The sequence below is a fragment of the Vipera ursinii genome, assembly GCF_947247035.1.
Source record: "Vipera ursinii genome assembly, chromosome: 10".
NCBI lineage: Eukaryota > Metazoa > Chordata > Lepidosauria > Squamata > Viperidae > Vipera > Vipera ursinii.
Window position 1 is genome coordinate 13,458,483 of NC_139520.1, and position 13,316 is coordinate 13,471,798.

A 13,316-nucleotide genomic window follows, 5' to 3' on the forward strand; every position below is an offset into this window, starting at 1 on the left:
GACCTGATTTTTAGAAACCCAGCCTCTTTCTTCCCTTAACCCTCCTCTCTACAACCAACCAGGGAAGGCAGCAGTCTGTGTTACTGGGGCAGAGATTCTGTGATAATTTTACATTAGTAGTTTGAACTAACTGTATTGTGGTAGTGCAAGGGTCTTCAAACTTGGCCCTTTTATGACTTGTGGACTTCAACTCCCAGAATTCCTCAGCCAGCGTGGCTGGCTGAGGAATTCTGGGAGTTGAAGTCCACAAGTCATAAAAGGGCCAAGTTTGAAGACCCTTGTGGTAGTGTTACGATAATCACTGGTAGAGGACCAGTGACTATTGATCCAGTTTAAATGTAAGTACTTTTTTCCCCCTTTTCCTTCTTAGTTTGTATGCTTAGTTAGCTGGGATTATCCTCCTTTTTTAAAAAAAATAAAATAAAGCTTTCTTTAAACGTGTAAAAATTATTTTCTTAATTGGGTATGTATAAATTTTTTTTTAGTTAAAAGGAGGGAGAGAAAGGGAAAGAAGGAAAAAAGAAAAAAAACTCCTCCATATTGTAAATTCAAACTTGTAAACCAAGTATATAAACAGTACAAATGCTGTTTATAAATATATACACACACAGTAAAGGTAAAGGTTCCCCCGCACACGCGTGCTAGTCGTTTCCGACTCTAGGGGCCGGTGCTCATCTCCGTTTCAAAGCCGAAGAGCCAGCGCTTGTCCGAGGATGTCTCTGTGGTCATGTGGCCGGCATGACTAGATGCCAAAGGCGCACGGAACGCTGTTACCTTCCCACCGTACTGGTCCCTATTTTTCTACTTGCATTTTTACGTGCTAGGTTGGCAGAAGCTGGGACGAGTAACAGGCGCTCTCTCTGTTACGCGGCACTCAGGATTCGACCCGCCAAACTACCAATCTTCTGATCGACAAGCTCAGCGTCCTAACCCACTGAGCCACCACGTCCCTTTCTATCATCTATCTATCTATCTATCTATCTATCTATCTATCTATCTATATCTTTCTATCGATATCTATCTATCTGTCTATCTATCTATCTATCTATCTATCTATCTATCTATCTATCTATCTATCTATCTATCTCTGTCTATCTATCTATCTATCTATCTATCTATCTATCTATCTATCTATCTATCTATCTATCAAATTGCCAGTCTTTATAAACAGCAAGCAAGAAACAAAAGAAAAAAGCTCACCAAAGTCTTCCCGGGAACCATGGGGAGGGACAGGAGTGACCGTATCTGGACTATGGAGGGGCTGGAACCTTATCTGTACATCTTGAAGGGCCCTGTAACGTTTAGGCAAAGGACTTCAGGTTACACACTTTGCCTAGCTCCCCCAGGGCGCTCGCTCCCCTGAAATCTGCAATCGTACAAAGCTAGTGATGCCCCCACATCAGCGCCTCCCACTTTCATTTCAAGTAGAATGGAGGCCATAGAAAAAAAATGAGAGGGCGAAATAACTTACTTGGTGTGGACACAGAAGAGCTTGATCAGCACCCCTGCTGCCGATCCTGAAGCACCAGAACCTTGAGTGCCTTCTGAAAAAAGGAAGAAGCCGACGGAAGAAAATTAATCATCCCAACCTGTCATCACCAGAGGCAGCCAAAGCCGCAAAAGAATAGCAGAATCTCCCAGACCTTACATTCAAATAGGAGGAGTTTATGAACCTTTTTGGTTTAACTAAAGAGCCACGCAGGTGTTTTCCCCCCCCCCTCCCCTCCACCAAAATGCTAGAAATCATTTAAGATGATCCCAACGTTAACAGGTGAGGAATTTAGGACTATAAAAGCACGTTTAGCTTCACATTGTGCAGCTTTTGCTACTGGAAGTTGGACAATCTAAACAAAGGGGATCCTGCAAACTGATGGAAGAGGCTATTCGTGGTCTATACCAAGGGTAGGCAACCTTGGCTCTGATGACTCGTGGACTTCAACTCCCAGAATTCCTGAGCCAGCCACGCAGAGGGAAAATGGAGAGGTTTCCAAGCTAAGCCATGCTGGCTCAGGAATTCTGGGAGTTGAAGTCCACGAGTCATCAAAGAGCCAAGGTTGCCTACCCCTGGCCTATACAGATTTATGCAAGAAAACCACTGGCTGGAGAACCTGGGCAGAAGGTGAGAGTCTGCTTGGGCCAACCTGCCAACTGCACGAGAGAGGCCTCTGTCTTGATCACGCCCAACTCTTGTTCTGGGTCCAGAAAGGAGGTCTCCTGAGGCATCCATCACTTACTTACCAGCACTCAGGCCATCACTCTCCTCTTCTGCTGAGAGGACCTCTGTGTGCCTCAGTCGGCAGCGGCTGACCATTTGGATGCCGAAGCTCAGAACTGGATGGGTCAACAGGAACTCTGAGATGGAACTGAAGTAAGCTTTGCCCTCTTCTTGGTTCTGGACCAGTTCCATCACATATAAGACCTGTGGAAGGCAACCTGTCGCATCAGAGGCTGCAAGAGGAGGCACAGTCTCACCTTGACTCGGGAAATAGGTACAGCCCAGCAGAGCGGGAGAAAAGTCGATTCTTCTCCTCACTCCAGCTAGGTAGCAAGAGCACTTATATATACATATATACTGCTCCATACCTTTCTTTGCACATCGCTCAAAATTAGATACTCGGCTGAGAGATCCAGGCAGACCTTCAGACTGGGAGGGACGCTCACAGAGCTAAATATATCCGGAGAAAACCTGAAAATTGACCAAAGACAAGAGTGGCCATGACACCCTTCTGAACTTACTGATGTCCCTTCTTTTTTTTTTCCTGGAGATCGGATTCTCGTCCCTTAATTAAATAAAGCAATGTTGGCTACAGGAACCCTTACTGAATAGTCTGGAGGCAGGTCCACGAGACGGTGCACCACATCTTCAGTTCTTGGTTCTGATCTGCTCCAGTGATGAGAAACCTCCAAAAAGGAACCCTGCGGAGATGAATGGACGGGAAGAAAACTGACTCAAGTGCCTACAAAAAGGACCGTTGTGAAGAAAACGCGGCTTGCAATGCAACAGAGGGGAAAAAATAAATAAATAAATAACCCTCCTCCAGCCCCAGTAAATTAATATTGTTAATTTAACTTTAGCAAGGTTTGGGGTAAAACTTAGGAACACTGAAAGATCTTATCTGGGGATCTCGGATATTCTAGAAAGTTTTGCTAATTACAAAGAGAAAGATATCTCTTCCGTCACATTCGACAGGACCCACTAGAACAGAGCGCAAATAACGCTGTCGCAAATTCACTTTCGAGGCTCTTTCCGCTTTTCTGTGCCTAGGACCCGCTGATGAGATGGCAAAGGAGAGCGCAGCTGTTTTCTTGCCCTGGCAGTGGGTTCCTTACCCCCTTCACATAGACCGGGATCATTACTTACTCTGGATCTTGTTTTTTATGGTTGTCACAGAAGAGCAAACAGGAAAGAGGCTTGCCATCGTGAGGTTTCCATTCATGGAGGCACCGACTGGAGAAACAAAACAAACCGTGGTTGCATTCACAGATCAGCCCAAGCCAGAGTGTGTTTTAAACGAGCGTGCCACTTCCGGGTTTAGTGAGACGTGAAAATGGAGCAGACGATTTGACAAACCTACTTTTTAATAGTTGTAGCAATGAAATGGCTTCTACGCTTGTCGTACTTCTCTGGGAGGGGTGCTTGGTGCTCTCTGAGCTGGGTTGTTTTCTCGCAGACGTTTCATTAGCCAAACTAGGTAACATCATCAGTGCTAATAAAGGAGTGAAGTTTGCTTTTTACTGGTACTGATGACGTTACCTAGTTTGGCGAATGAAACGTCTGCGAGAAAACAACCCAGCTCAGAGAGCACCAAGGACCCCTCATTTCAAGCCTGAGCTACAAAACATTCTCCTTTGTTGACAGTTCTCTGTTTCCGAAATTACCTTGGCTCATCTTGTCCATCTATGTAAATCTGCCAGAATTTGACATAGCCATCGTGGCTTGCTGTAGCCAAGACAGTTCCATCAGGAGAAAGCGCTCCCTCACTCAGGCGCTATAAAAGAACAGGGGGTTAAAAATATAGCAGTTATCTTTAACGAAGCGGCACAGCACAGTTGAACTACAGCAATAGGCATCTTTCTGCTCATTTGACCCAGGGATGGGACAAGGCTATTTTTTAATAGCCTTTTTTCTGATAACACTTGGAAGGTCTGTTTGTTCCTAAAAAAACAGATATCCTGGCTGAAGAAGTCATAATGTTCCTATTGGTGGCATGCTTGTGCCCATTTTGGACAAGCAGTTACACAAATTGGGAGGTGAAAAACATCATACGATATCAGATCCAAAGGATTCAGGATCAAAAGCTAAGAAGAACCTCATCTGAAACGGATGATGTGAGGACCACTGATCCTGGATGATCAATGTGAGGACACTTCAGCAAAATCCTGAGTTTAGATTTAATATAAAACTCTTATTTTCTCGATCCCAACTCATTCACACTCCCGGCTTATCGTGTGCAAACACCAGAAAGAACTGCAGGAGGATTTCTTGCTTTTAGTGCCATCGGCCATCTAAATGAAGGCCAAAATGAACACTTGAGGTTCTTGAATTAAGACACACAGAACAGAGAACTATAATACCCCACTCAGAAATTATAACAGGCCATAGGCTCCTACACCAAGAGAACGGCCAAATATTTACCGTGCTATGACCCTTCACCACAATGTAGCCTTCTTTGATGTTGGTTACTTCCACTGGCCATGAACTGTGGTTGGCTCGGATTATGTCAAGGTCGCAGACTTCAGCCTGCAACACAAAGGGGAAAAAGTGAGCAAAAAGAGCACGCTGAAGCTCCATAAGGAATCATCCCAACAGGTTGATGTCTATGGTGATTCTCAGCCATCCAGGTCATGGTTGTCCCAAAGGTGCCTTTTTCAACTGGACTTTGTTTGTTCCCTGAAGACATTTCGCTCCTCACCCAAGAAGCTTCTTCAGTTCTGACCGAATGATAGGGAATAAACCATGGAGATAGGAATGAGGAGCGAAGCGTCTTCAAGGAAAAACAAAGAAAGTCCAGTTGCCTTTTGAGAAAAGAACCTTTGGGATGTCAACAGGTTTATTTACCATTCATTCATTCAGCCACCCATCTTGTTTCGAAGCAATTCTGGACAGCTTATAGCATAAAAAATATTAGAATCACCAAAGATAAATACTCCTAACCCAATAAAATAAAAGTACCCTCGAAGTTTTGCAGATTTCTCTTAAGTTCTCTAGATAGCTCTTCCTCATGGGAAACAGCTACACGAGTCAGTAAATCAGGGTGGGCAATTAATTTCCTCAAGAAACTGCTGGGACTGCTGTGGAAGGCTGAACAGGGCTGTGAAGGTGCATAGACGCGCATGCAAGCGCAGACGTAAGTTGGATTCTGTGCCAGCTTGTGATCCCGGCAGCTGAGTCCGGGGAATCAGAGGAGGAGGAGGAAGGCTCTGATGAGTTACCAGACTTACAAAGTGAGGAAGAACCTGGCCCCTCCACTTGTGGTCAAGCTGAAAACCAGCTGGGCTGGGAGGCAGAGTCAGACTCGGAGGAAGCACAGCTGGAAGACCTCAGAGACGCTTGGAAATGTAAACAGGTCACACGAGTAAATCAGAGGGAGGCAATGGGGCGACTCCAGGGGAGAAGGAGAAAGCAGTGAGAAGCCACGCCTTGGGGGCTGCTTAACAAAAAGGGAATGTGTGGGCAGGGCTGGTTGCTGGAGGCAATCGTTTGCAAAGAACTTCTGTGTCAAGAGATGACGGTCTATTTATTTTACCAATGAGTTATTTCCTGTTGGCTCGTGCTGTTTTGTTTGTGGACAAGGTCTGTAACTTCAATAAAAGGGGTTTATTTATCCAGTCTACTGCTAAATTAGGGGTTGCCTTGTGAAGTAGCAAGGAGGTACGTAGGCTTGAACAGAACAGGATGCTTGGCAAGTAGCTCACGGGGGCAGTGTCCCGGGGTCATGGGATCCCCTTTGGCGACCTTCCAACAAGCAAAGTCTATGAAGGAGCCAGTTCCTAACAACCGTGTTAGGAACCTAACAACTGTGATTCACTTAGCAACTGTGGCAAGAAAGATCACAAAATGGGGCACAGCCTGTTGAAGAACAGAAATGTTGGGCTCTGTTGTAGTTGCAAGCTGAGGGTTACCTGTATTCCCACCGCTGCTTTAAAAAAAACAACCAACTTTACGCTGAGTAGCCCTTTAGCACCATTTCTGAGGGAAAGAAGGAAAACCGCAGGAACGCTTACCCGATCCTCATGCAGCAATGCCAGAGTCTGGCTGCCTTCTTCACAGCTCTCCTCATTCTCATCAGGGATGAAGGGACACCATATTATCCTCCGAAAGCTGTTCAGAGGAGTCCCGTCAGGCCGTTTGATGTTCACCAAGATCTCTTCTCTGATCACCCAAGTTAAGGAAGACCTCCATCATTCCCCTTTTACAAAAGCCTCCCAGAAGTTCCATTTTAATGGCTTTCCAGTCGATCTCACATGGGTTTGGAAATAAATACAAGACTGAATGAGAATCTGATTTAATGCAACATCTTGTCCTTATCTTTTGGCAAAAGTAAAAACCTGCTTCCACTTCTAATGGTCGCAACAAAAATGTTAAAACTATCAGTGGCTGACCTAGCAGATTATTAAACCACAAAATCATTGGTTTAACGCACTGTGTGAACCTAGTCGCTGTGGTTTATAAACCATGGTTCATTCCTTAGAAGCATGTGTGAATTAGGCCACTAAGGACTGCGCAATACCGTAGTCAAAAGAAGCAAAAGCTTATGTGAACAACCAATGCATTAAGTTAGGGGTCTTCAAACTTGGCCCTTTTATGACTTGTGGACTTCAACTCCCAGAATTCCTCAGCCAGCATGTCTGGCTGAGGAATTCTGAGAGTTGAAGTCAACAAGTCATAAAAGGGCCAAGTTTGAAGACCCCTGCATTATGTTTTCATCACTGTTTTTTAGACTGGGCAGGAAAGCTCCATGTCTCCTATCTTTTTTTAAAAAAAATACTTGTGTAAAAGTCACAGTTAATATTGAGAAAAATTCTTAACAGGAAGACTAGAATGCAAGAGTCTAACTCTAACCCTAAGCAACTTAAGTCAAGATTTCAAATTTTGCATACTGAAACCAAAAAGTTCAATGACCAGTTCTGGCTTGGAAAATTAAGTAATGTAATAATGCATTACTGTATTTAAAAAAAAAACAAGAAGGAGGAGGAGGAGGAGGAGGAGGAGGAGGAGGAGGAGGAGGAGGAGTCAGCTCTTTACAACAGTAGTCAGGCTTTGCAAATTGTACCACGGACTAACTAGTTTATCTATCAATATTACGATCCTTTGCCATCAGGCTTAACATTGAAGAAAGATACTGGATTTTTCCATTCTCCATAGACAGACACCAGACAAAGACATTGCCAGCTTCATCCAGGCAGGCCAACTGGTTGGAGTTAAGGTGAGCAAAAGCCAGATCTGCCACACCACCGGTGAAGCCTTTCAGAAGCGTCCGCTCAGCTGTGCTGACACTCAGCACCCGCACCATGGCCGAGCCACTGCTGGCACCTGGAAAAAAGGGCAAAACAAACCTAGTCAAGATGGGTAGAGCAATGCTAATTCCTCTTTCTATTATAGAGATGGAACAAGGTCCAGCACAGGCTGCTGGGCAAAAGCAAGCTGCAAAAAAAAGAAAAGAAAAAAAAAGGCCAACCTGAAACTTCAGCATGGACAGTAGGAGGATGGGGAGATGTCTCACCTCGAATAGCATAGGCCAGGTAGGCATTTGAGACAGCAATGAGGTTGCCATAGTAATATTTCTGCTCCCAGTCATATCTGGCTACTGGCTGGATTTTAACCTGGTGGGGAAAAAGGAAGACAAGCAAAAGTTGTACCATAGGAATCAATTCAGTACCTATCAAAAAGGAATACCATACCTGTGGCAGGGGTAGGCAACTACGCCCCTTTGCAACCTGTGGACTTCAATTCCCAGAATTCCTGAGCCAGCATGGGAGCTGAAGTCCACAGAACGTAAAGGCGCCATTGCTGCCCACCCCTGATCTATGGGTGTTCTACGACAGTAAGCTGTGAAAGTGAGAAGGAGATGGCCAGTGTCTAATTTGTAGTAGAACGTGAAAAAGAAACAAATCAGCAAACAGGCAGGTTTACCTTGTCAAACCACTTCTTTAGAATATTTTAAAATGCTTCCTAGCAACGAGGAATCAGGAATGATACGAAGAAGGAAAGAATACTGCATGCAGAGATATTGGACAACAAAATAACAAACCTTTTGTTCCTTCACAAGACATAAATAAGAAGCTGACATTATTCGAAATTACAGTTGCACACGGATTGACAAGATGGGTAATATAACAGAGCGATTTTAAGGGACTTTGCTAAAGAGACTGACTGACTGGCAGAAATATACATGAAGGCAGAGTCCCATCATTAATTTAGTATTCCAAAAGATGTTAACATTCTTTGGGGTTTTTATCCAAATAACTCTAATGCATAGTGTTTTCCTACCGGACCGGTTTGTTCACAGATAACCTCTGAGGGGAGAAAGGCCTGAAGTGTGTGGATTGAAAATGGAAAGAGAATGGGGGGAAAAACTGCAAATCTCCTATGCATTAATTAAAGTGCCTTCCAATCAATCTACCTCTCTTGGACCACAGCCAGCCAATATATCAAGGCCATATTCTCTAGCACAATGTCTGAACACGTACCCAGTATAACATCTGCATCTTCTGCCAATGCTCAATTATTTTTTTACATATTTTACAAGCTTTTATATATATTTTTTTCTATTATAATACCAGGATCGGTATGAGCTACGAAGGTGGTGGTTTTTGTATTTACCTTATTGCTTCCTCTTGCTTTACTGGTGATGCTGGAATCACTGCTGGCCACTATTTCAACATCTTTAGCAACAATCACCATACATGTGGAATTATCATCTCCAGAGAGGCAGCTAAAAGGTGGCCGGGGGAAGGCAGTAGAGAGAAAAAGAAGTCAGTTTTCAAGATATTAAGGGTAATTTCTTTTCTGTGAATTGTTCAGAGTCAGGACTGCGCTCACCACACACACACAGAATCAAGCAGATGACATTGCTACTGCCTTGTAGAATTCCCAACAATGTATTTTACAGATCCAATGGAATAAAAATGGGCAAAAGAAAACAAACCAGGAGCAGCAAGAACAATAATCCAAAGAACGAAATGAACCGGGAAGAACAAGCCTCAACTGACAGTGACTGCTCTTTACAACGCTGGTTTCTCCTGTGCTCTTCTAAATCAGCCTTCCCCAACCTTACAAAGCCTTAATATAAGGGATGCCAGTTATGCTGGACTTCTACTAACAGAGTGCCTCCAAGCAATATGGCAGCCAAAGTTTATTTGGAGAAAAGCAGATTGGAAAATGTGGCATTACACATCGATTGGTGAGGCACGTCAATAGATTCAATCCTAACCCCAGAAACTATACACAATTTTACAAAGCCCTAATATAAGGGATACCAGAATGGATGGAAATCAAATCTCTGTAGGAGAAAACACTTGCCAGGATGCTTCTTGATAAGCTTATTCCAGAGACCACAAAAATCACACATATTCTGGCCTTTCACTTTTGCCTCACCAATTAAGATACCTACATAACTTGCTTTTCCTGTAGTGCTCCCAGAGGAACAGTTTGTGGAACAGGCTTAGTTGAGGAGGAGCCATCTCCAGCTGCGGTGGGATCTGGCACCAAAAGACCATTGAGGTCACCATTATATGAACTGGATGTTCTCTGGTTTTCATTCACTGACCATGAAAGATATGAAGAATGGGGAAACAGAGAGAAAAACATATTTATTTAGTCTTGTCAGAGTTGTATATAGTTTAAATTAGCCTGCCCTTACTGAAGTACTGTGTACTGCTGATTTATAAAACAGTAGTATTTTTCATAGAGCAAGGCAGATTTTAGGTCTACCTACAACACTTAATTCCAGAAGTCTATTTTGGGCAGAGAGAGGAAAAAAGAACTGTCTTTCCATTCTTGCTGATTTTTTTGGGAGGTAGAAACATTGCTTCTCTGTTACAAATCACCCATAGATTTAAAAGTATATCCCAGTCTACAATCTATTTGTAGGGCTTTTTAAAAAAATGAGTTTTAGATAAATTGTTTTAAATAGAAGCCAAGTGAACTTCAACTTTAATCTATAATATTACATCAAGCATTTCGTTCATGGCCAAATTATTGACTCTTTCTAGAACAGCTTTCCCCAACTTAGACTTTCTCCAGATGTGTAGATTTCAACTTACAAAATTTCCATTTCATGATTTCCTCAACTTTTCAAGGGCTTTAAATATTCCCACAAGACTTTCAAATGAAGTATATCAAGCTACTATTCACTTGGTTTCTATTTAAAGTAATTTTATCTAAAACTCATTTTTAAAAAAAACTGTACAAAAGCACATAATTTTTCACACAACACAGAAAGTATCAAAACAATTGTCCAAGTATTATCATATTGCAGTTTTTATAAAAGCTGCACTTATTATTACCACTCTAAATTGTCAAACAGCAAGTAAGGTTTGACAAAAGAGGACACAGAGATGAGCTAGCATTAATTCAATTATTCAAATGATGTATTTGTGGTTTATATTTACGATTTTACACTAAAAGTCAGTCCTCAAAATAAGCAAAATGATTGTTATTAACCACACAATGTTACAGAACAACACAAGCCATTTTCTAGGCTGCTAAGCATGTAAATTACAACATTCTGAGTACAAGTGGACAGAATAGTTTAATGAGGGGACTTTGGCTATAAGGATGAATATGCAGAAATGTATCAGCAATGCTTTCTTCTTAAAAAAACACCATTTTTAAAATGGCTTTTTTAAAAAGTGCAAATATCTAATTATTAGATTATTATTAAAACCAATAATTAAAACCAGATAAGCATTAATTATGTATGAAATCAGTACACTGACTTAGTATCTTTGCATGAACCCTTAAATTTGGGTGTGTGGAGGAGTCTTTGTAGGAAGCATGTTGTGTGAACAACTAAATGGGTTGGAGAGACAGCTAGATGAATTTAGTTAGCACCAAACAAAAAGGCAGGTGGAAGTTTAACCTTAAATTTGAGTGTGTGTGTGGGGGGGAAAGGTCTTCTTTAGATAGTCTGCCTATATTTTAACTGCTGTGGAATTCTGGTGTGTGTGTGTGTGTGTGTGAAGCCCACCCATGTTAAAAGAGGGCAAGGTTAAAATACGCTGATTTAGAGGATTGGATATAAACTAAAAAAAAGCTGAAAACAGAACAGAAAATATGGATTACATAAGCGAACATTCATCAACGACATCTGAACATATAGAATACTATGTTCTGTACAGTGCTAGGTATCGAAGATAAAAGCAAGGAATATATTGACGCTTTTTATTCCAGGAGATCTCCTGTGCCCTTTTTCATCGCAACCGGAGATGCTCTGGACTTTTTACCCCACTGGGTTTAGTGGGAGCTGCTCCCCAACCAGTTTGCACAGGAGAGCAGCCTACTATTATTACCCCATTATTCGCTTGGGCTAGGGCTGAGTCCCTGCGGATTTGCTCCCACGCAAAGGCACCGGGTGTTACAACCCCGAGGGCAAACCTTTGCCTCCGCCTGCCCGGCAACCGGGGCCCTTCCGACGGGGCAATGGCGAGGAGGGAAGGGCAGCCGGCTTCCCTGCAGGGCGCCGGATTGGGGAGAAGCTGCTTCTCTCCTCTCGTTCTTCCCGGACGGCGCCAGCGCATCAGCCCGGAGGAAGGAATGCCAGCCCGGGCACTCGCGCTGCCCTCCAGCCCCCCGAAGCGGAGCGTCTCTGCCGAGCACCAGACCCCGCCCGGAGCGCCGCAAAGGCCGCCGCCCGAGACCCGCGCCGCGGCTCACCGCCCGGCCGATCCAGCTTGAGGATGTCGCGCAGGTGCTGAGTCGCGTCCTCGATGTCGATGCTGGCCGAGGCCATCGGGCCCCGCCAAGGCCGAAGCCGCCTCTCACGTCCGCCCGCCTGCCGCCCAGACAGGCCGAGCCCGACTCGCCCGCCCCCACTTCCGCTTCCGGTCCGCGCGGCCTTCTCCTCCCGTCGGAAACCGCATCCCGGCGCGCGGGTTCCACCCAGCCTCGCCGCCGAGGGCGTTTACAGGAGTGGGAAAACACGCGTCGAGGGTTTGTGTAGAAAAAGGGGCGAAGCGGGAGCGGGGAGTCCTTCTTTCTCTGGCCTTACATGGCTGGGCTTTCCTTGAGCCCTCCAAAGCGACAGGAGACCGCCGGGCTAGGATTGCAGGGAGGCGTCTTTTTCAAAGAGTAGGGCGGCAGTCCAAAGCTGCCTGGTTCTCTCTTATTGCGGAGATGCCTTTGGGCTGCATCAAACGAAAATATAGGTATAGATTCTCCTTGCATATATCTATATACAGCCTCATACAAAGATGCGAACACATCCCGCCATCCCCTCCCGCCTTCACCAATGTACACGTTACTTTTTCAGACCGACCCATCAGCTGAGACTCTCAGATGTATACATTGATTTAATCAGTAAGTAACCAAGTACTTACAGATGGGGACTGTAGCCAAGAAATTAAAAGACGCTTGCTCCTGGGGAGGAAAGCCATGGCAAATCTAGACAGCACACTAAAAAGCAGAGACATCACCCTGTCAACAAAAGTGCGTATAGTCAAGGCTGTGGTCTTCCCAGTTGCAATGTATGGCAGTGAAAGCTGGACCATAAGAAAGGCTGAGCGCCAAAGAATTGAGGCCTTTGAACTCTGGTGCTGGAGAAGACTCCTGCGGGTCCCTTGGACTGCAAGGCGATCAAACCGGTCAGTCCTAGAGGAGATCAATCCGGACTGCTCTTTAGAAGGCCAGATCCTGAAGCTGAAACTCAAATAGTTTGGCCACCTAATGAGAAGGAAGGACTCACTGGAGAAGAGCCTCATGCTGGGAAAGATTGAGGGCAAGAGAAGAAGGGGACGACAGAGAATGAGGTGGCTGGATGGAGTCACTGAAGCAGTAGGCGTGAGCTTAAATGGACTCCAGAAGATGGTAGAGGACAGGAAGGCCTGGAGGAACGCTGTCCATAGGGTCGCGATGGGTCGGACACGACTTCGCAACTAACAACAACAACCAAGTACAGCAATTCTTATTTCTAAATGTGCACAGGGTTGCCCCATAAGGAGTCTCGGGAAGTCCTGCTGCTTAAGAAGTTGTATGTTAAAACAGCCATTTCAGTGATGCACTAGCTCCTCTCATTAAACACACTAGAAAATATTTCGTATTTTCTCTCTGCATAAAAAAAGCATGTAAACACTATTCATACAGGGAGTCCTCGACT

At 44.3% G+C, this 13,316-nt stretch overlaps 1 protein-coding gene across 1 annotated transcript in view; it reads right to left on the reverse strand.

Moving 5' to 3' along the window:
- The window catches only part of EDC4 (enhancer of mRNA decapping 4), a 33,127-nt gene extending 21,101 nt beyond the window's left edge, over positions 1-12,026 (reverse strand). The window contains exons 1-14 of the mRNA XM_083370631.1: positions 11,879-12,026; positions 9,615-9,765; positions 8,825-8,936; positions 7,725-7,824; positions 7,345-7,534; positions 6,226-6,373; positions 4,637-4,741; positions 3,880-3,989; positions 3,362-3,448; positions 2,821-2,916; positions 2,584-2,686; positions 2,239-2,419; positions 1,472-1,544; positions 1,201-1,292 (exon numbers count right to left, since the gene is read on the reverse strand). Of these exons, the coding sequence (XP_083226757.1) occupies positions 1,201-1,292; positions 1,472-1,544; positions 2,239-2,419; positions 2,584-2,686; positions 2,821-2,916; positions 3,362-3,448; positions 3,880-3,989; positions 4,637-4,741; positions 6,226-6,373; positions 7,345-7,534; positions 7,725-7,824; positions 8,825-8,936; positions 9,615-9,765; positions 11,879-11,954 (1,624 nt within the window). The 5' untranslated portion in view covers positions 11,955-12,026. The remainder of the gene's footprint in view (positions 1-1,200; positions 1,293-1,471; positions 1,545-2,238; positions 2,420-2,583; positions 2,687-2,820; positions 2,917-3,361; positions 3,449-3,879; positions 3,990-4,636; positions 4,742-6,225; positions 6,374-7,344; positions 7,535-7,724; positions 7,825-8,824; positions 8,937-9,614; positions 9,766-11,878) is intronic.
- Between the last annotated feature and the right edge of the window lie 1,290 nt (positions 12,027-13,316).